Source organism: Glandiceps talaboti, chromosome 7 (assembly GCF_964340395.1).
Source record: "Glandiceps talaboti chromosome 7, keGlaTala1.1, whole genome shotgun sequence".
Lineage (NCBI taxonomy): Eukaryota > Metazoa > Hemichordata > Enteropneusta > Spengelidae > Glandiceps > Glandiceps talaboti.
The window spans coordinates 11,598,931-11,621,902 of record NC_135555.1 but is presented as its reverse complement, the minus strand read 5'-3'; the positions used below and the strand labels follow the sequence as shown (position 1 = coordinate 11,621,902).

General features: G+C 33.0%; 1 protein-coding gene and 1 long non-coding RNA gene across 2 annotated transcripts in view; both read right to left on the bottom strand.

Moving 5' to 3' along the window:
* LOC144438338 (uncharacterized) overlaps positions 1-22,972 on the bottom strand; it is a 302,136-nt gene that overhangs the window by 100,648 nt on the left and 178,516 nt on the right. The window lies entirely within an intron of this gene.
* Positions 11,520-22,972, bottom strand: part of LOC144437292 (beta-1,4-galactosyltransferase 5-like) — a 12,721-nt gene continuing 1,268 nt past the window's right edge. The window contains exons 2-7 of the mRNA XM_078126216.1: positions 19,458-19,685; positions 17,732-17,982; positions 14,927-15,043; positions 14,207-14,394; positions 11,819-12,043; positions 11,520-11,667 (exon numbers count right to left, since the gene is read on the bottom strand). Coding sequence (XP_077982342.1) covers positions 11,520-11,667; positions 11,819-12,043; positions 14,207-14,394; positions 14,927-15,043; positions 17,732-17,982; positions 19,458-19,685 — 1,157 coding nt within the window. The remainder of the gene's footprint in view (positions 11,668-11,818; positions 12,044-14,206; positions 14,395-14,926; positions 15,044-17,731; positions 17,983-19,457; positions 19,686-22,972) is intronic.

Here is a 22,972-nt window from a genome sequence, read left to right as displayed (position 1 = left end):
CAGTTACATACAGTAAACATCAATAAATGTATAAATGCAAATCTTCTGATGATTGATGTCATAAAGCTACTATCTAATACTTTATAGCTTAAAGGATTTTCCATTGATTTTATACTTTTTTTAACATTTCTGAATTCTTAAAAGCCAAAGCCCTTTTTTCACAGGTGGAGTATAAATTAGTACTGCTGTAAAGGTCAACTGTTCGTGTAAGCTACAATTTCTGTTGTATTTTATCTTTTTGATAATATGGTTTTATTTATTTATTATAAGCAGATATTGCTTAAGATTTCATAAAAACATTTATTATTATAATTTGTATTATCATAGCTTAATTTTGATCATTTATGGAAAAAATAAAAGTGATCATTGATTCTTGGATATTAAAGCCATGGTAGGTATATAATTGCTAAATTTAATAGGCCTTCCTGTGATATTTCATTAACTTAAAGGTCTTTGCAAATGAAACTATCTATACTAAATATATATACGACAAAACACAGAGGACATGTTATATTACCAACAACTATGATAAATTTCTCGATTTAGTCAAATTTATTGTAACAAATCACATCGGTGTCGTATAAAGTCTGACATTTAAGTACATACTGGACTGAGTCAAATTTTGTTGTAACACATTACATCAGTAGTTGTCTTTCATTTTAAACTATCAATTGTTATTAATTCTCAAAGTAACTAGGCATTTGAATATTTTTTTTTTTTGAGTAAAGCCCCAATAGCTAGACATAAATGGTTTTAAAAAATAAGCTATCATATAATTCACAGAGAAAATTTTGTCATCCATAGACTCCATTTTACTTCTTGTTTACCACTACTAACTTTGATATACAATTTATACCCTGGGTCACATATTGTATTCCTGCTGTACAGTACATTTATGTAGAGTTCAATTATCAGAAATATCACATGTGGACCATATTTAAAACTGTTTTCATACAAAATAATTAGATATTATTCCCCAATATTTTTCTTCGTTCAGCCAAGAGAAATATGAGTGACCTAAGGGGCCTTTGTCACTATGAGTCGCTAGATAAGTCATGAGTATTTTCTGTCTGAATGAAGAAAAATATTGGTGAATAACATAATTTTACCAGCACCAGTAACATCTAAGAAAAATCAATACAATGGCAATTTTTTTAAACGTATTTCAAACAAAGTAGAACCAGTGACATAGACATGCATTGTTGTGACATAAAATGACCAGCATATATATTCCATATTTTTTGTTCAACTTGACTCATGCATAGTATAATACATTATACAGAGTTCAATTATCAGTAATATCACATGGACCAAAAACTGTTTTCATACAAAATAATATCTGTTACAATCTGATCACAAACTATTGACTTGTAACAAACTGATAACAAACTTACAGAATGTACTCATGCATTCACTGAAGTGATCATGTATGCTTTTTGAAATTAAATAAAAGTAAACAAATAAATAATTCTATATAACAGAAACAGATGTACCAAAATTTACAAGTAGTGCAAAAATTCTGAAGGTCTTGCTGTCGTTCACATGCATACACCGGATTATATAATAATGATAATAATGTAGTTTTATCAAATGAAAATTTGTATCAGTAGGGTCAAAAAAATTTGTGGAAGTGCATGAATTAATCTATAGTTTCACTGATAGCTCGTCATGATCATCAGCGCCTCAGGGTGAGAGTGCTTCCACAAATATTATTTTTTTTACTTTGAGGAGAAATTTTCTTTTTGATACTCAGCCTCATCTGCCTAGGCATGCCCTCTCACAATAATAGCAACATAAAGTGAAAGATTTTGATGCTTTAAAATTTTTGGAACATTTTTCCATTTCAATATAAAAATTTGTCTACATTCAATTGCATTTCTGGTTCTGGACTAAACCTCTTTTTATCTGTTGACACTTTAATACAGGCTGTAACTTACTATCAAAGAGATTGAGTTACAAGGTCATTCCTTCACGGTGATAATTCATCCAGAATTGTGAATGTAATGTGTCACATTTATATAGGTTGATAACGGATAATCACTAAAGCCATTTTATAACATACAAAGAACAGTACTAGTATACTGGTAATACTGATTCTGGGATTAAAAAAATACATGGTCATCACATACAGGACTATACTGATATTGAAGTGATCATGTGTGTGAAATTTGGCAATTTAGTGCAAAAAAATTCTTCATTTGTTTGTATTATTACTTACACATGTGGTAACTAGTTTTGCATGACAGTCAAGTTCTACAGGACAAGATCAGCATATTATTGTGTTTTCACTAGTGAGGGCATGATCCCCACAATATGTAACAAATATTAAGATTACATTAAAATGTAAATAAAGATCATGATCAGAATTGTGTGATATTTCATAAAAGATTTATCTTCATATATTGGTGTTGTATCAGTAAAGGCCATATGCCTGATTAGGATAGCAATTTAGATATGAAACACATGCCTGGCAGATCACATTACAGAAAAACTTGATCCTGAACAACAAAATGCTCCTATTAAACCCCAATGGTATAATCAAACTCTATGGATTTCAAACATTTGGGTTGAATCAAATTCATCAAAAGCTAAGTTGGGAGAATTGTAACATACTGTATGTGTGTCAGCTTGATAGGGGTAAACTCACCTGCTCACTGCATGAGTTTCTTGACTTCATTTCATGAAATCGAAAGTAAATATATCATTCTGTTTGAATGATGACAGCCGAGGTAGGGCATTTACTGCAATCATAATAGGTTCAATACCTGTACCTTACCAAGGTTGATGCCAAACCAACAAACACATGTGCACATGGGATCAAGAATCAAATGCAAACATGATTTTTTAATCAAGGCCAGTTTATAATTAAATATAAATACTGCAATACTACCCCCAACTTGTGTCTGTACTGCTAATATTTATTAACAAAAGTAGTCTGTTTAATGGTTGTGGTGGTTACTAGTTGTTATTTTATTCATTTACAATGATTAATACATGTCGAATCATGTGTAACAACTGGTCGAGCTCTAACAAGCATAATCAGCTTAGATATAATGTTTCATTTTGATACATTTACAATGATTAGAACATGTTGAATCATGTGTAACCAACTGGTAGAGCTCGAACAAGCATAATCAGCTTTGATATAATGTTGTTTCATTTTGATACATTTACGATGATTAAAACGTGTTGAATCATGTGTAACCAACTGGTAGAGCTCGAACAAGCATAATCAGCTTTGATATAATGTTGTTTCATTCTGATACATTTACAATGATTAAAACATGTTGAATCATGTGTAACAATTAGAGCTCTAACAAGCATAATCAGCTTTGATATAATGTTGTTTCATTCTGATACATTTACAATGATTAAAACATGTTGAATCATGTGTAACAACTGGTAGAGCTCTAACAAGCATAATCAGCTTTGATATAATGTTGTTTCATTTTGATACAATTACAATGATTAAAACATGTTGAATCATGTGTAACAACTGGTAGAGCTCTAACAAGTATAATCAGCTTTGATATAATGTTTCATTTTGATACATTTACGATGATTAAAACATGTTGAATCATGTGTAACAACTGGTAGAGCTCTAACAAGCATAATCAGCTTTGATATAATGTTGTTTCATTTTGATACATTTACAATGATTAAAACATGTTGAATCATGTGTAATAACTGGTAGAACTCTAACAAGCTGACAGATGTCTATCTCTTGAGTTCTAATAAAATAGCGCCAATAGCGTTGTAGCACGACTGTATTTGGTCATTGCTATGGACATGGTCTTGTTGCTAGGGATGTTTGCATACATTTTTGTCATCTTTACTAACTTGCCTACCCTTCCTACTGCTCAGTAGTTTTGGAACTATATATTTTTGACAAAAAAGGCACATTTTTAGACCTAATTTGCATATCACTGATGGGATCATCAGTGATATGAACATGAACAATTTTTAATCTAAACTTCACTAAGAACGTTCCCATCATATTTCAACCCAACCTGCTACATACTTTTGGAATTATAGATTTTTGACCAAATAGACAATTTTTTAGTCCTAATTTGCATGGGGTCATTATGTCATGAACAGTTCTTAATCTAAACACCTTTAAAAATGTTCCAACCAAATTTCAGATCAATCTGCTGAGTAGTTTTGGAGTTTTAAGTTTTTTGACCTTTGACCAAAAATCAATTTTTTTAACCCAAATCACACCAGCGGCAAGATCATTTTGATTTGAACAATGACTCCACTAGACACCCAAGGTAAAGTACCCACCAAATATCATGGCAATCAGTCCAGTAGTTTTTTTACTTTAAGTTGTTTACATACATACAGACAGACATACAGACAGACAGACAGACAGACAGACATGCATGCATGCATGCATGCATACATACATACATACATACATACATACAGACAGACAGACAGACAGACAGACAGACAGACATACATACATACATACATACATACATACATACATACATACATACAGCCATGCCTATAGCCCTACTGAACCTTTCAGTTCAGTTGTGCTAATTACATTCTGACATTTAAAAAAAGAAGACCTACCTCAGTATTACGTGGCCACTTTGTGCATCACATTTATTTATGTTGATGGCTAAATATTGTAGCATATGCTTCTGCTTGTCTTTGATACTGTACATAAAACACCTAGCGGTTATATCACACACATGTCAATATACTGATGTAATGTGAGTTTGTCTGGTTTCAATGCATGCAGACATGTATTTCCATAATATTTCTTTTTCACAAAAAATAAGCCAGAATGGGACCACAATTATAGAATATATACCATTTTAATAAAGGGATGGAGCTGGATATATACACAATAATTCCTTCAAGTGTTAAAGACAAACTTTCGTGAAGAGCAAATTACAAAATGATTGTGATATCTTAATATTACTGTGTAAACACTTAGCAAGAGGCTTTAGTATTTATCATCCCAAGTTGTGGAAACAATCAACCAAGATCATATGAATTTATGCCACATAGCAAATTAATTTGGATAAAAACTGCAATTACAGAATTGAAAAAATAACAGCACAACTGTATACTTAATTTAATAAAAGAAACATTTTTATCCACTTGCCTATAAACCATCAATGTTGTTATTTTTGCAATATATGATCATGTCACTGTGGACATGGGCATGGGCTAGATGTGAGGCATATAAAATGTGCATTGATGATGCAATAATTTTCATTTGAACAATTTTCTATCTACACACCCTAAGTAAAGTCTCTACCATATACTAAGACAATTGATGATCAATGATCTGGTATTTTTTTACTTTAAATGTGGCACACGCACACACACACTCATTTTACCATGCCTATAGCATATATATATATATATATATATATATATATATATATATATATATATATATATATATATATATATATATATATATATATATATAATACATTCTGTAAGTCATGAATCCTGGGTGAGAATAGGATGAATCCATTGTTATTTTCACAATAACTCAGTGCTGTTTTTTTCACAATAACTCAGTGCTGTAACATTGAATATTTTTACATCCAGACACTAGTGATACATAATTAATAGTAATTGAATTGAGATAAGTGATTTCATCACAGGTATAATGGTCAGACTAATGTACATAAAATATTGCAAATGTTTGGAGCTGCAAACTATGAATTGGTGTAAAATGGGTGTCTTGAGAAAATGTCATGTGATTTTTGTCTTATTGACATTTGTTTTAATTTTTTGGCTAATTTTTCCAAAGTTTAAAGCACATCATCTAACAAATTTGTATTGTTGCTTGCCATACTGGAAAATATGTAAGTAACACATTACTTTTACATAGGATAATATGAGTTACCTGTATGGGGTAGGCGGTGTCACTATAGGTTGCTAGACGAGGGAGTAATGACATTGGCCGAATGAAGAAAAACATTGAAATTATAATAACCTCAAGCATATTTTATGAATGATTGGGAAAAATAATGGTGATTTTGGTATGTTTCCCCCCCCCCCCCCCCCGCCCCACAAGCACCTCAGAACCATGCAGTGACTTAGACACAGAGGCAAGTTGTCTTGTAGAATGACCAGGGTATAAACAATCCGTATTTTCTGTTGGAATTGATAATGTAGATAGCTGTGTAAATCACATCATTGGTGATTGCAATGTTTTCAATTTATAGATCCTGGTTTATCTGCCAGGACTGAGATGTACCTAATTTTGAGAGAGATTTTATATTTTTCTTCTCTTTTATAAAGAAGAGTTAACAGTAGACCATTTAAAATTGAACGCAAAATTAATGATGTAAATGCTAGAAAGAAATAGAAAGGATATATTTGTAATTTAACCGAATTCAATTAAATTAAAAAAAAAGTTGTGAGAAACACATCATTCAAGATTTAGATTCACTAACTTGATAAATAATGCATGTAAAAGTACTGATGACAGCTACAACATGTACATTAGAGAGGTTATATAGCTGCACTTTAGTATGTGTATGAGCACAGGAAGGTAATCTCACAGATGTACACGTAATGAAGCATAGATAATTGTTTTTAGTTAATATGCTTTTCATGGCTCAAACTTGAAAGACAGTGGAACATGCGTGTGTTCCCACTGAGATGATAGAATTACTGTCTTCTGTTTAGAAGGCACACTATCCAAATTTGTCAGTGTTTTTAGCTATTTTTCCTGTAAAGTACCAAAAAGAAAAATACAACATTAGTTTACATTATTTTTCATTTCTGAATTTCAATATCAAAATTACAATATTTAATAGAAGAAAAATGACAGAAACTTAACACATATTCCACAGTTAAGGGTAGACTGCCTTTTTCACATACAGACATTTACAAGGGAATGCATTCATTGCCTTTGAATCACTCAGTGATGACACTGTATGTAAGACACAACATTTCATGCAACTAAAGCTCGATGATAGGTGTGAAAGATATACAGAATATACAATTTAATGTTGTATCTATCAAAGTTTATTCATTTGAGATCTGGTGAACACTTATTGCAAGTCATGACAAATTCTGAAACATTTCGACTTTCACCATTTCATATCTATGAGAAACCATAACTTGATTTTGTTTTCCAAAAAAGGTGCTGCGGTTGGAAGAAATTCCATTGTTGAGTTCCCAGAATTATAAACAGGAAGAAAAGATACATGGAAATTTAAAAACATTGTGTCTAAAGAAGAACTTGGTAAGTGTTAAATGAAAGATAAAACTGACACAGAAGATTCAGTATTAAAAAAGGAAACTAGAATTGTGTGATACAAATTATGAAAAGCTGTTGATGGACCAGTTACAGGAAACAATATGTCTCCATTTTTGGTAAGTAAGCAACATCACAAAAACAAAAACAAAAGCCAATAAGTTTTTAAGGTCTTCATGTTGTTCTAGTTTTTATGCACACATTCCTGAAAGACTTGAAGATTGAGTAGTAGAACATCAACAGTTACTTTTTCAGATTTCACTGTCTTTTTCAGATTGTACTGTCTTTTTCTGGCAGTGTCTTACCATTTTCTGATTTCAATGTAGGTGCAAAGATCTCATCATTGTTGATATGGACTGCCACAGTAGGAAATATATACATTTATGAACATCCACTTTAAAATGATCAAGTCTTTACATAAATCACCAGTGTAATACGAATGCAAAAGTAACGTGGTAAAAATAGTTACATATCATGTATTTACATTCTTTTAAATAATTAAGAGTAGTTGTTAAAATGGTTTAAAATTAATTTACTTTATTAATTCATTAGGAAAACCTACAGTAATAGCATGGTCTTCTTTATCTATTGCTTAATATTGCTATGAAATATATTTCAGAACTTAATAAGCGATCTAATAATTGAATATAATGAATGAAAACATGTAAACAATTAATGCAATCATCTACAGCACAGAAAAGACAATTGTAGTGCACTGTGAAAAAAATGTGATGCTTTATTTGGATAGTATCCAACTGAGTGAGGTAAAACATCCAGGCAGTAATTTTGAAATCTGCATTGTGTGACTAAGTTTACTGTTACGGTAGTGACATTGCCAACATTTAACATTATAATAAACTTCCACTACAGTTACGTATTTAAAATGTACACCGTCACCAATCACTGACTCGGTGTTCACTGAAGTAAAGTTAACAAAAAAGTAATCAATTGGTGAAAAATACCAACTCCTGATGAAAATTATTCAAACATTATTCACTCGACTTCTAAAGATTACCAATCCACAATCCATTCATGAACATCTCAACTTATCAAAAAATTCTACTTAATTATGAATTAAAAAATGTTCTATTATGATGCATTCTTTTTTATCCATTCTTTGCATACATACATTGTGTTTGCACTATTTGCCACATTGAAAGTCGTCATTCATTCATCGTGCCACATTTATGAACTGGAGTGAAGGTGATATTGGTCTGTCATGCCACAAGGGTAAGGTGGTGCATAGATACAATGTGTATTCTGTAAAGATCTTACAGAATGTGATGATGTTTTTTTCCTCCTTAAAACATCAGCCACCATATTACCTTAATGAATCGAGACCAATCACATTCACTAAATGATCTGAAATCAGGGAGATTTTATATTTTAACTAAAATAATCCTGGAAAATTTCACTGAAGACAAATTTTTAATTTTGAAAAAAATTTGGAATAAAATACGCCAAAATTGTAGAGACTTGGAATCCCATACCCCAGTGGGCCGAGATGGAATATCTCACACAAGTTGGGAATTCTTATCTCACATGAGCCACAAGTTGACTATAAGACAAAACTTCCATAATAATGATTCCGTAATAATGTGAGATATTCCATCTTACACAATTGGCATGCAGGATTATCTTTCTCATGTCCTCTTTTATTCTGGCAAAAATATAATTTAACCAGTGCATAATTAGTTCAAAGTGTGGCATCAAATCCATCCCACACTTCTTAATTGTCCTACACTCTCAGACTGCCAGGACATAAGAATAAAATGTCTTCTGTACATTTGCAAAGCATACCAGGCTAAATAATGTGCAACAATTAGTCTCTGGGAACTCAAAAACTTTCAGTGAAATAACAAAATTTTGTATGTTATCTTTATCAAAAACGATCATGATCTTTAGTACAATTATACAGCTGCAACATCTATTAAGTTTCTAATTATCGCAATCTTGATGACATAGCACAAACCATAGACCCTCCACTATGCACAAACTAAAGACTTTGCATTGTGTTTGTTAAGTTTACAATAAATTGCTAATGGTTAACTAAGAAATAATCTGGATGCCAACGTCGTCTGTAGCGAAATCGCAACGATTATACCTTATAGGAACTAGACTAACAAAGAATATAATTGGTCTCCTGGAAATTGATCCAACAAACTGGGTTTCAATATACAGAAGAAGAAAACAGTTGAGGTGACAACCTGTGAGGTACTATTTATGGCTGAAGAAGAAGTTTTAATGAAAATATTGATCCCTGTAGTTCAAAGTCCCTTTAAAATGTTCAGACATTTGAACTTAATGATATTAATTGCTTGTTCCTATGACAAACATGATGCTATTTGATTTTTTATCAAAACCAAAAAGTTTAATGTTTTCAGACATTTTACTTTCTAAAACATGTTCAGACATTAATTTGTACTAAATGCTACTAGTTTTTCTTTCCAATGATATAAAAGATGCACACGTCCTTCAAAATAAAGGTCAAGGTCGGCATGAACCCCATCGGTCAGTTTGCAATGGCTCATGAACCATATATCTTTTAAATTACACATAGATGTCTATGTCGTTTTTATTATTTCACAGGATTGTAGAAATATATGGTTGATCGGAAAATAAGAAACATCAAAATAGAATGGCCAGCCTAATCTAAAGAACTTTTACTTATATTCTTTTCATCTTTGTGCAAAGTTTGAATGAAACAAGTCTGTGCTTGTAACTGATTACTACAATCCTTGAAAGAAAGTCTCATTAGATCTTACATTTTTGTAAAATATAGATTGTTCATCACATGATACCTAGACTTACTAAAGTAACTTCAAACTTACCATTGGTTTTACTACACACTGAAACTATACAACTTTTATAAAGTCCATAGAAAGTTTCTACTCAAGTGTGTACTTTATCTCGACATACAAATGGCAAAATTAAGATGTCACGCCCAAAAAAACATTACCTATGACCAAAAATGTACATATACTTCTTCAAAATATGATATTTCGAGATTAGTCTTTTTAAACTTGTTTAATTAATATCATTTACATTTCGTTACTTATATCCACTTTTCAAAGATCCATCTTAGAAATGACCAAAAGTGTAGAATATTTAGTCATCAAAATAAAATTATTCAAGATTTAAAAATTATTTCAGAGAAGTTACTCGAACCTTACAAAATGTCCATACAAGTGTGATGGCACATGCATATAAAAACTACTTTTTGATGTTTGGTGAAAATTGACTACTAGTATGTCTTGAACTATTACTGCCATATAAGGGAAGTATTACGTTACTTTGTAAGTGATGTTAAGCATAAATTAAATTTCCAAATAAGGAAATTGCTATTCATTAGTTGCAAATTATGTTTATGTTCGACACAAAAATTGTAAGGAATGAGTTGCATAATTGATTTCATAAAATCATAAAATCTTATGGTACAAATTTACTGTTTTTCAACACAAAAACAAAAACACAAAACAATGCCCTCTGTGGTACTATCACAAAAAGGCTGCCCAAGGCCTGAATAGTATAAATACTTCTTTCTGTGCATCCTCAAACAGGGGGTGCCACTGTAATTTGGGTCACCAAGTCAAACATTTGTAGTTCACATGAAGACTTCCATGAAGACTCATCATGTTATTTCTTTATCCCTTCACAGTGTTTATCCCTACTATCCAACAGGTTCCAAGGATTACCATACCACTGGTATTGACCCTACTATACCATACACCATGAAACAATTCCTTGAATGAGGTTATTTCCCTTGTTTTTTAAGTCTGAACGGAACAGTGTTGCTTGTTTAGAAAGTAATTTATACAGTTCCAATGACCAATGTCGAGGAGTTTTCAACTTCAGTACATAACATTTTTGGATTTCTGTGCTGAATAAAGATATATCTTAATATTAAATCTGAAATCCACCTCAGCCTGCTCACATGTAAATATGTGATTATTCTAGTTGTAGTAATCTGGGGGACCGTAATGGTTCATCGATAGAATGGTACATTCCCATAATGAACCATTCAAGATGGCCTATTTTTTTAAAATTCATTGATTGGCATGGAATGATTGACATGTGGAAGAAATTTCAATTCTATGAAATAATACATCAAACTGTCTCAGCAGTAATAAAGAGAGGTCATATATCTGATGGACTTTTTAAAAAGTACTATGTACAGTACTACTCTCTCCAAAGATGTAGAATTTCATCTATCTTCTTGAGGTCAAGCCACATAGATTTCCTGCACACTTTTAAAAGTGTAGTGTTTTTAATGTTTCTACTCGGGCACTTCTACCTCAACAGCATGTATGTCCACGGAAATATTGAAATAAAGTGGATGTATTTCAACTTTTGGTAATCCGTAGTCACAGTTGCTGAGACCATCAAATGCGTTCCGTTCTTTGGATTTCCACAACAATCGAAACCTACAAATTACAAGTAGATATATATATTTCATGTCAGTTGAATTCTGCAAATAACTAAGAAAGACAAAAGCCTTGCATGGCACTTATCAGTGTCCAAGATTCATATCTGATTAAAATATCATTATATTGAACAATTACCATGGTAACATACCTGCCAAGATTCATGCGTGTCCCTTTATGGTGATGTTGTATTGATTTGTAGTAGCCAACATTACCCATAGGTCTAGATACAGTGTAACCAGAGAAAGATACTCTGTTCCATAGGTCATCATCTTCTCCACCCCAGCCCCAGAAACTATTTGAAAAACCATTAATGAGTTGCATATGTTGTCTTGTAAGGCCACTAACTCCTCCAAAGAATTCATTGTATGGCAACCTACAAAGAGTATAATAAATCTTGGGTAATAATTTTTTTATTGATAGGTAATACATACATGTATAGTTGTCAACTTGATGCCTCGGAGATTAAGTTCATTGGACCTGAACAGCTGCATTTGCTTTTTATCAATTTTATTAAAATCCAATGAAGTGAACTCGGTGAGATTTCTTTATTTAGTTCTTTTATGTCATGTGTTCTTGTTTTTGTTCTGTGAGTGCCAGATACCTATATCTGACACAATACCATAGGTGTTCTCGAGCCAAACAAGAGCAGAGTGAATTTGCTCAATGACTGAAAATGTGTAATGTGCCAAAACATACAGGTACAGTACTTCAAGGCACTCTGTTCGAAAAGAGTACAAACACAGAGTGCAGACAGCGATGTTATTGTTATTGTTTGGTGGTTCTCCTTTGTTCAGTTTCAAGCACTGAGTTTTATATTGTAAGACGGATTCTCATTGGGTACTCGTAAGTACGAGATTGAGTCCGAGAACACACACAAACAAACAAAACAAAAAAGAACAAACAACAATAAATGTAAGATCCAAATAAAGAAATTGCACTGAGTCTGAACTTCACTACATTGGATTTTAATCAGATTGGATTTCTACCAGCCTGTGACCTACTGTCAGTACCAAGTATTAATACAACCCAAAACACCCAAGTGAAGTGATTTCCCTGTGTGCCACATTCATGACAGCAGTGGTGTAAAATAACAGTTTCATTTCCACATTAGGTGATTACAATTTGTTCTTAATATTCTTTGTTACCCACATACATAAGATGAGGTTGAATGGTAATGTTTTCCAAAAGTAGTGAACCAGTCAAATTTGCCTGTAGAGGTATCAACTTTGCAGTGTAGCTTGGATAGCAATTTAAGTCACATGATAAAATATTTACCTGTGTTGTTTTCTATCTTACAGACTTAATCTACTGGATGGTAGAGTCAACTTGGGGATTGATGGAAGAGGTACACACATGGCAATTAGTTTATAATATAAAATTTGCATGTTTTGTTTGTATTTTACAGCCTTCATCTACCAGGGATTCTATCAACTTGGGAGTTGATGGAAGTAGGTACACAGACAAATATCGACAACAAAATAACTATTCAGACGGAAGTTCTACTAGTTGAAGTTGTACTAAATCATGTTTCAATTGAAAGCCCTTCCTATGCAATAGCTAGCTCTTGTAATGACTTGAAACAAAAGTGACAGATGTTTATAAATTTAGTTTGTATACATGGTAAGAATGACCTGACTGAAAAGTGAGTGACAATTGCAGGTTTAATACACATATACCCTAAATGGTAAGAAATGGTGAGAATACAGGTGTTTTAGTTAACACTATGGATGCCATGCCAGTGTACTATGCTACCATGGTAGTCAGGGTGCTGATCCACACAAGACATTTCACTACCATAGTTGAGACTGCAAGTATCAACTTTTCAAATTCATTTTTGATATTGATTCCCATAGTTTTACAAATATACCAGATGTTCCACTTGCGGAAAGAAAACCTCTGAGAAAGATAAAGAAATGAAATTCTGGCCTTCAAGACACACTAAAGTAAATTTGATGATATAAAAAGAAAGAAAAGTATTTATATGTTCTTGCCACTGAGGGCGCTTGTGCCGTGCACTGTCATATGCTGTATAGCAATTTGGTAAAGTATATTTTCCAGTCAGCTTCTGATGATATCCTGCCACTTTGTTTATAATGTTAAATATAGAAAATAATATGTATGACCAGATCACCAAAAACATTCATCAGCTTGGGAGATCAAATGACTTGCAGGTTATTAGGCCCAAGCAGTTAAATTTTTTTTTTCTTTAGCTTGTGTTTACAATCTGTTTTGAGTGGTGATTCTCTTCAGTATAACAAATCCTATAGTTACAACTGAGCACTAGGTGGTGGTATGATATGCATATGGGCATCTCAGCAAAATATATATTAGGCTATAAAGCAATACAATTTTTTCCCACAAGATATTATCTTGGGGTTTGACACTTTAAAACTAGTGAGTTAATTGAGATAATGAAAATTGACTTGCATGGCTCAATCCTTGGGTCCTCGCTGCCATATAGTAGTGTAGACACTACTAATGGCAAAATCTAAAATCTTATGACCAAATTAACACACTGTGAGGTTTATTTGCTGACCTGTATCCATACTTGTCTAGTCCTCTCACGAAATGTCTGGGCATAAGTTCACAGCCGTAATAATTCCTATCATTCTCTGGAATGTGATCCACATCATGGAAGAGAAAACAGTCCCATTGGTAAAACTTCAGAGACTCTAAGAAGCCCACATTAAAAAGCATTGCTCGGTTGAAGCTCTCTTGATTTGACTGAAGGGAAAAAAGGAAATAGAATTTTCGTGAAAATTAAATAAAGTAATAACACTGGCAAGTATTGATTGATTTATGTAAGTATGTAAGTATGTATATATGTATGTATGTATGTATGTATGTATGTATGTAAGTATGTATATATGTATGTATGTATATGTATGTATTTGTGTCTATGTATGTATGTATGTATGTATGTGCGCAAGTATATCTATATGTATGTGTGTGTGTGTATGCATGTATGTATGTATGTGTGTGTATATTACATATGTGTGTATGTATGTATTTGTTAGTTATTAATCAACATTCTTGTTTTGAGTATTGCTGATTTGCACTGCAGCTTGTACAGTTGAGAAATTGTTAAGTTAAGTTTTATGGACTACCACTAGAGGGCGATATTTATAGGTATGCACATAGAAACAACCATAAATGTATTCATCCACCAGAATATTACAATTTACTGTGTATTTCAGCAGTGTTATAAAATAATCTCAGTGAGGCATTCCTGGAAGTGAGTGTTTCCTCAACTTACCTGGTTTATTACAAAAAAGGCAAACTCTAATCTTTGTCTCATCAACATTGGAACCAAATGTTTCAATAAAATTGGTAAATGTTCCTCTCTGTCTCGAAAAGGTATGATGATAGCAACCTAAAAATCAAACACACAAGAAAAATATATGGATAAAGAATAGGTTGTTTTTTTCTTTGCAGAAGTGTTTGTGGAATTCACTGCAAAGGTAACAAAATCTCTTCCAAATTGTGTACATTTTTCGCGCACATCAACTTTTCAATGTAAATCTGTATTGAAAAAGTGTGTGTGACTGTTATTAAACTTAACATAAATTTCATAAAAAGAGATTTCTGTTTTATTGATGTAACAGGTATAACTACAATATGTAGTCGAAATATCCACAGAATTGCACAATTTAACACTATCAATACTTTCTCACATACATCTTTATAGTCTGGCAGATAAGTCCAGTTTTTAAGCGGGACCTATATTTGTTGTCTATAGTTTTTTCCTTTTCTTGATCATTATTGTCTGGGACATACATGATCAGAATCTGTTGGGTGACACCTTGATTGTCATCCATGAGGCCTAATAAAAAAAGTTGTGTGGTTCCGATTACACTCAATTTTAGAATAGGTGGGGAGGTAGAATTTTTATTTTATTTTATTCTATTTTTTTTCATGTGTGAGTGTGTCTAGTTCAGGTTTTCCATTGTTTTCAAAATGGTCTCTCTGTGTTGTTTATTTCTCCCCATCAGATGTACAGCCATTACAGATTGGAAGAACAGTTTTATTTTGTCTCTTTAAGTTGATGTCAGTTTCCGCATCCACTATTTCTCGTGAGAATTCATAATTTTTGCAATTTTATTATTCTTTTCTAGAATACGTAAAAAAAAGTTTGGGTCGGCAGTGAAAACCTAGGTGGGGTTGGGTAACTGGAACCAAACAATTATTTTATTGTATGCCTGAGCATTTTAAAAGTTCTTTCTTTTGGCCATACCCCATGTAAAATTTCACAAAACTGTACATGTTGAAAATAAACTTACATGTAGTTATGGGCAAATTGATTGCCTATAACCCCTCTAAATGGGTTCTTATATATGTTAGGATAAAATGATTTGACCCAAGTATGACCTTGACCTCACCATAATATCTTAAAAAGAGACTCCCTGTGATTTTTTTTTCAAAATTATTTTCTATTTTCAAATTTTGATATTTTGTTTTCAAATTTCTTGCAAATAATTTTGTTTTGAGCCAAAAGTATTGGTCAGTTATTGTTGGCTGGTTCAGAATAGAATATTTTGGTACTATGTAAAAAATGCATGTTTCTTGTCATGACCTTGACCTACATATTGAGTCCATGAGCTGGAAGGGTTGGCACCGCTCTGGAGTGATGGTTGCCACACATTTTTTTAATAGAACTATATGCATATCTTTACTAGACTTTCAAAAAACTCCCTTTTTGTTTAAAAAAAATCTATATATATATATAAACTTATTCAATAAGTTTTGCTTGAAATGTGGCACCATAGATCTTGGCAGGACTCCAAGATCTATGGCTAAACAAAAGAAATAGAAGTGATTTGCATCTAAACTATCAAAAATTAAAAAAATGAATTTCGAGAAAAAATCTGATGGCCGGAAGCTTCTTTTTAAAACGTAGCATCGAGATCAAGGTCAAGGTCATTCTAAGGTCAAATATTTTATCCTAACGTATATAAGAACCCAGTTAGAGGCCATATGCACGTCAATTTGTTTTAGGATACGATCCAGATTGTGTGTTTATTTTCAACTAGCTGGAGAGCATGGTCAAAGAAAGAATAGCTGATATTTAAAAATGCTCAAAAAGGGTGACATGTCACCCAACAGATTCTGACTGTGTATGTTCAAGACAACAATAAATAGCAAAGGAAAAATGTATAAACAACAAATTCAGGTTACCCCTCCTCCCTGCCAGACTATAAATAGAAGAACATGCATTATAGGGTGACAACCCTAAACAAAACACACTTAATATTCAACCGTTGGTAGCGCTCTTCTCATTCATGCGAGTGAAACGATGGTCAATGGCAAAAACAATCCAGTATTGCTTTAATATCAAACACCTCAATTATAATGTTGATGTTTGTTGAAAGAATAGCTTGTTTGTTGTGTTCTTTGTACATGTGAGTATTCATTTTACAAACATTATGGTATAAAAATAGTCTATAAATAATATGGAAAAATACTAACGCCTCTCCTGCTTCAATTATGTCATCCTGGTTATAGACTATAAAGTGGTATTATGATTGAATGTTGTAAAACATGGTCCATACTAATATTTCTTAATGAACTCAGGACTATGATTTCCATGTAACAGAAACACACTGCTGAAGAAAGTAAGCTGTGCAGGACCAACGTCAGTATGGATACAGCTGTTGGTTGTGTGTTCGTATAATTGGCACAGGGTGATTTATATACATAGCATTACAATTGTTGCTGGTGCCTGTCTTTTGCAGAGTGAATTCCTATACATCGTAATACAGTTGTTGCATATGTACATGTATGTATGGTATAGCACATACATAGTATACAATCATCCCTGATATTAGGCATTACATTTTTGTCTTGTTGTCAAAATTATATAGGGATCGCCTGCTGTCTTGCATGTTACGTACATGTAAATCACCCTTTGCAAGAGACAGACATATGCAACAATTGTTTTACATGTAAAATGCATATGAATCACTTTCTGCAAGAGACAGACTCGAGGAACAAAACATATCCATTCTGACTTTTGTTCGTGCACAGCTTAGTACTTTATCTGCTATTGTAAAAATGAACATACCTTCCATTTTGGTTGACATTCAGTTGGTACCCAATGTCCTCCAGGTAGATATGTATACTTATCAAATGTATAATTTAAGCCAATGTCATGTGATGCTTCACCATAATATTTACTGTATTGTAAAAGTTTTAATTTCTCATTTGCAATTGAGGCAATTTTGTTAATTTCTTCTGTATTGGATGAGTTTTGAAGTAAAAAGTTTTCCACTTGTTGGATACTCGTTTCATCCAAACAAACATCTATCAGACCTCCTGGGGGAAAAAAATAACAATAAGATGTTACCAGACGTTACTAGCACCAGTGCATGTGCACACTAGTGGTAATATATTTGCACTGCCGTGCAAAACCGAAAACATTACTGCATACCCCCTATCAAAATGATATGCAAATGAGGATGCAATTGTTTGCCAAATGCAAAAGCATGTGATCGCACAGTATGATATTTATGGAAATTTGCTGTTTTAGATAAACAATGTAATAAATAACAGAACGCCATGACACGTGAGTGCAAGTGTGGCATACTTGGGGTGTATTTGCACTCATGTTTGTGATGTTGTATTTGCACTCATGTTTGTGATGTTGTCTACTGCACTTTCATTCACTACACTTGTGGAAGCATACAGCCACAGACAACATTACAAACACTCTTGCAAATGCCCCGAGTATGCCAAACTTACACTCCCACGTCATGGAGTTTTGTCATAAAACCACAACAAGCTAGCAAGCAAGCTAGTTTCATTCCATTTATACCCTGTCGTCTATGTCACAACATCATACATTCTATGTCAGTTGCTCTGTGGTACGTACGTGGTCAATATGTGACTTTAAAAAGTTCAAAGTATACTCTTCCCTGTTTTTCATAGATTAAGCTTGCATAGGTGTAAATATAATATTTCTCAATATTTAGCTTCATTCAAACAGACAATATTCTTGATATACTGATATAGGATTTTTGTCACTTTCTTGTCCTCAAATCAAATGACATGTCTCTGGTAGGTCAATCATATTTTCATTTGCTGACTGAAGACAAGCATTGTGTAATGGATACCCATGCAAGCTAATTTACAACAAATGGGGAAATATATAATGATTTGAACATTGAGTTTATTCACTCATATTTTGAGCACTGTATAGGAACAATGCATTACAAGGATAAATGTGACATATTAGATATGAAAGTAAATCCAGTATTTTTTGTTTGGAATGCATACTTTAGTCAACTTTAAATTTACTGGACACTATTTTATACCAGTATTCTTGGTAGATTCTGTTTTTACACACCCACATATACACACAGTCATACTGATATATTAATAGGTCAGCTAGTAGTTAATGATTTGACCCTGTAAACTTTTATAATTGCTAAAACTGTCTACTTTATTGCATGATCGCTGTCTATTGTCAGGACAAAAACAAACACATGCAATACAAATGACAATTTACACAAAAATAAAGGTCAGAAGATCATATTAAAGAAAAAGCTGACCCTACACAGACTGTTATCAACTTTGTAATCAGATTGACATGTCAATTACATGCATGCACACATGTACAGCCCAACCTGACACACTAAATGATCTATTGTTTAGTTGTGTTAAAACCCTTCTGCTGTGGTGAGGCTGTTGTAGTATGCACCTTCTGGAGTTCAACACTTTCATTTCTAAAATTCAAAGTAGAAAATCGAGTGGGAAACATTAATAAGAGAATACACGAGGTAAATACTCACGAATATCTGGAAGTCTTGTTTCTGGACAAACCTTATCTTTACAAAGGTCTGCTGGAGGTAACCCAACCTCAATAGTCCCAAGTTCAGATGGTACTGAATTATTTTCATCTGCTAGAAAATCTACACTCCGTATACTTGGTTGCCTTACACTTGAATCTTTACTGAAAAGATGGAGTTTTACACCAAGGTTTTCACCCATAGAAAAAGAGGTATATATCAGTGCATTTGCTAGAAATAAAAAAAAAAGAGAAAAGAAATGTAATGTATGTATACATAAAAACAAATTAACACACACACATTAATTGTCAGAAGCCATACTATAATTTATGCTGTAACTATCATTCATGCAAAATATGAATACCTGCCTGGTACTTTGATAAAAGAACTTAGATAACAGGGCTTGAAATTAGCTTTTTCCTATGGTAGCCCAAGGATGGTGACCAGTATAGTCCCATATTCCTGAACTTAAAATAGAGTTCCTTTATTGGAAATATGTTTTTATTAAAATACTTTCATTTCCGTAAATCTTCCATCCTTTGTATCATTGTACATAATCAATGGTATTTACATTGCAGCCTGAGTGGGCTACCAGCTACAAATCATGGTAGCCCCATGACAAGAATTGGCTATCTGTGGACACAGGACTCGTTAATTTTCAGCCCTTGATAATATATTAGCATCATTTTTATCATGATTAATTAATCTGATCAAGGGAATTAAATTATCAATTACTTGTATCCCTAGTCTAGACTAATGTGCATCAAATCTCAAGATCTCTTATTTCGATGATTCAATACCATGTATTATCAAGTCTACTGTGCTTGTATTCTCCATTTCTATTATGTAAATACCATCTTGCTTTTCTACGGTGGACGTCCAATGTTTATACGAAAGTGAATAACTTAAAAGTACAGGAGACATAAAATATGGTAAATAAACCAAATCGAGCCCTTTCGTTCATCAAAGTTTAATTTAGCCTGACTGATTCAGGGGTTGCTTTGGCTTATAATATTGCAGAGTAGTGAGTGGTTACACTGGACCTTTCACACTAAGTTTAATAAACTGGATATTAAAGTATTACAGTCGCTTTAAAAAAAAATTTATTATGACTTATTTTATCTTTGTGCAAGGTTTGAATAAAATAAGCATGTTTGTTGTAAGGAATGTGACAATGCAGACACTTGCTGAAGAGTACAATTCACCCTAAAACATAACAAATATTTGGGCGAAAAATATTTCTGAGTATATAAGAAAGTGTTACCATTCACAATATTTATATATTAGCACAGAAAGATTCATCACCAAAAGACATGACAAACTTGAACATAGGCATCGCCTGATACAAATTAGTTTTTTTCACTCACACTTTAAAATCACCATTTTTTAAAAAATAAATAATTATGGTAATAAAACAGAACTCTCTATTTATTGAGGAAGATTCTCAGTCTACAAAATCAATACAGTAGATTAATAATACTTATTACTTTAGTAGGAATGAAACGAAATTAGTAATATGTATTGTTTCCTTGTAACTATATTGATTCTCAACTCAGTCCTAATGGAAAACCAACTATTATTATATAACAGTTGTGCTTTAAAATAATTCAATAAAAATTAATTGCATTATAAAAACTTACACTGAAATATGACAAAATATAGGCATTTTGTAAGTTGGGTATTTATTACTGCAGAGTATTTATTTTTTGAGAGTTTAATTATTTGACTTTCGATCTCTATAATTGATAGGTTTGCAGTTGATTGATTAGAGGAGGGGGATACCTGTCACGTGACGCGATGAGGAGAAGCAATGACAAATCTTTGAGTCTACTATGGGTCTAGTCAAATAGGAAATGAGTCACGTGGTTATGTCATTGCATTTAAATACAAAGTTTCATATGATGCAACTCCCGCAATGTCACACAGATGCTACAATGTGGCATGTCCCACTCACTGCACTTCTCCATTTTGTTCTGTACAACTCCAGTTGGCTGGAAATTAATATTTTTTTCCTTTGGGAATCCCAGTGGGCTACTACTATCTATAATCTGTAGCCCAAGGACAGTTATCGACCACATGACCAGTAGTATCAAATTCCTGAATTGTGGGGATGGTGGGGGGGGGGGGGGGGGGAATCCCATTGGTCCACTGACAATATATGGATAGATCTTATTAATTTTATCTTCTAAGATATGCAAGAAATTGCTTAATTTTGACAATTGACCCTGAAGGTCAAAGTCAAGGTCATAAAAGAAACAAAGTGATGTGCATATATACCATATGATTGTCACCTTTGTGCCAGGTTTGAATGAAATTAGATATTGTATGTCTGAAAAATATCATACCGTGGTATTACAGATGGATAGATGCAAGTGACGGACAGATGGAACCCTATCTAATAGTGTCACTCCAGGGAACTAAAAATAAAAGCTACAAGTATTGCAGCTATAAGCCTAGGAGAGGTACAATGGTATATGTCACAGGCAGATTTTAATCAATGACGCTCTACCAGTAAAATGAATCATGAATATACAGGTACTTTGATTGTCCAGCCTTGCTCTGCAGGCTGAATTGTGTAATCATCTTATTTTGAAAGGATAAACAACTAAAATTCCAGAGATCTTTTGTCAACTTTTAGTACAAAATCTGGATGTATACAGTATTTCAAAGACTTTTTATGGCTGTTTAACGGCAAATTTGATTTCAAGACACTTCTAGCACATGTAGAGGCAGGATCAATATAGACTCTCTCACAGTCCTTGGAGCTTCGCATTGCTAAAAGGGTGTTATGAATTCGAATGTACTGATATCTATGGCATAATTGTATGCAAATATCCTTGTACTGTGTGCCCTCATCGGGCTAACCATTCAGTGACATGTAACCGCGAAGCCCCGATTTATCGCAAAGCCCCGGGGCTTTGCAGTTACACGTTAATGAATGGTTTTCCCTATGTGGTCGATGAAGGTGCACAGTACTCGGATATTCACGTGCAATTATGCAGTAGATACCAGTATCAGTACATACAAAACAACCCTTTTAGTGATGTGAAGGTCCGAGGACTGTGAGAGAGTCTAGGATCAACACTAGTGATGCTAGCAAGCGTGATTTTAATTGATCCCGATTCTGACAGGAAATTTGGCATGGCACCTAGGAAGGGAGATCTGTGAGATATCAGAAATGAGTGCCATCATCATCGCAAGTCTACCAGCCGGGAAGTATTGTTCCAAGCTGATAAAATGTTATGAACACTGATGATGGTTTCATTTGCATATTATTTGCATATCAATGTGTTTAAACAGCTGTAAACACTAATCCTAAACATGGTTTAAATTCTGGACAAGCTGAACCATGGATGTATCCCTTAATACATCCATGGCTGAACATTGTAAATACAATAATAAAGTTATAATATCAATAAAAATGTTGGAAATTATTTCTTGTTTATTTGCTTGCTTGTTTGTTTGTTTGTTTGTTTGTTTGTTTGTTTGTTTGTTTGTTTGTTTGTTTTTGTGATTGA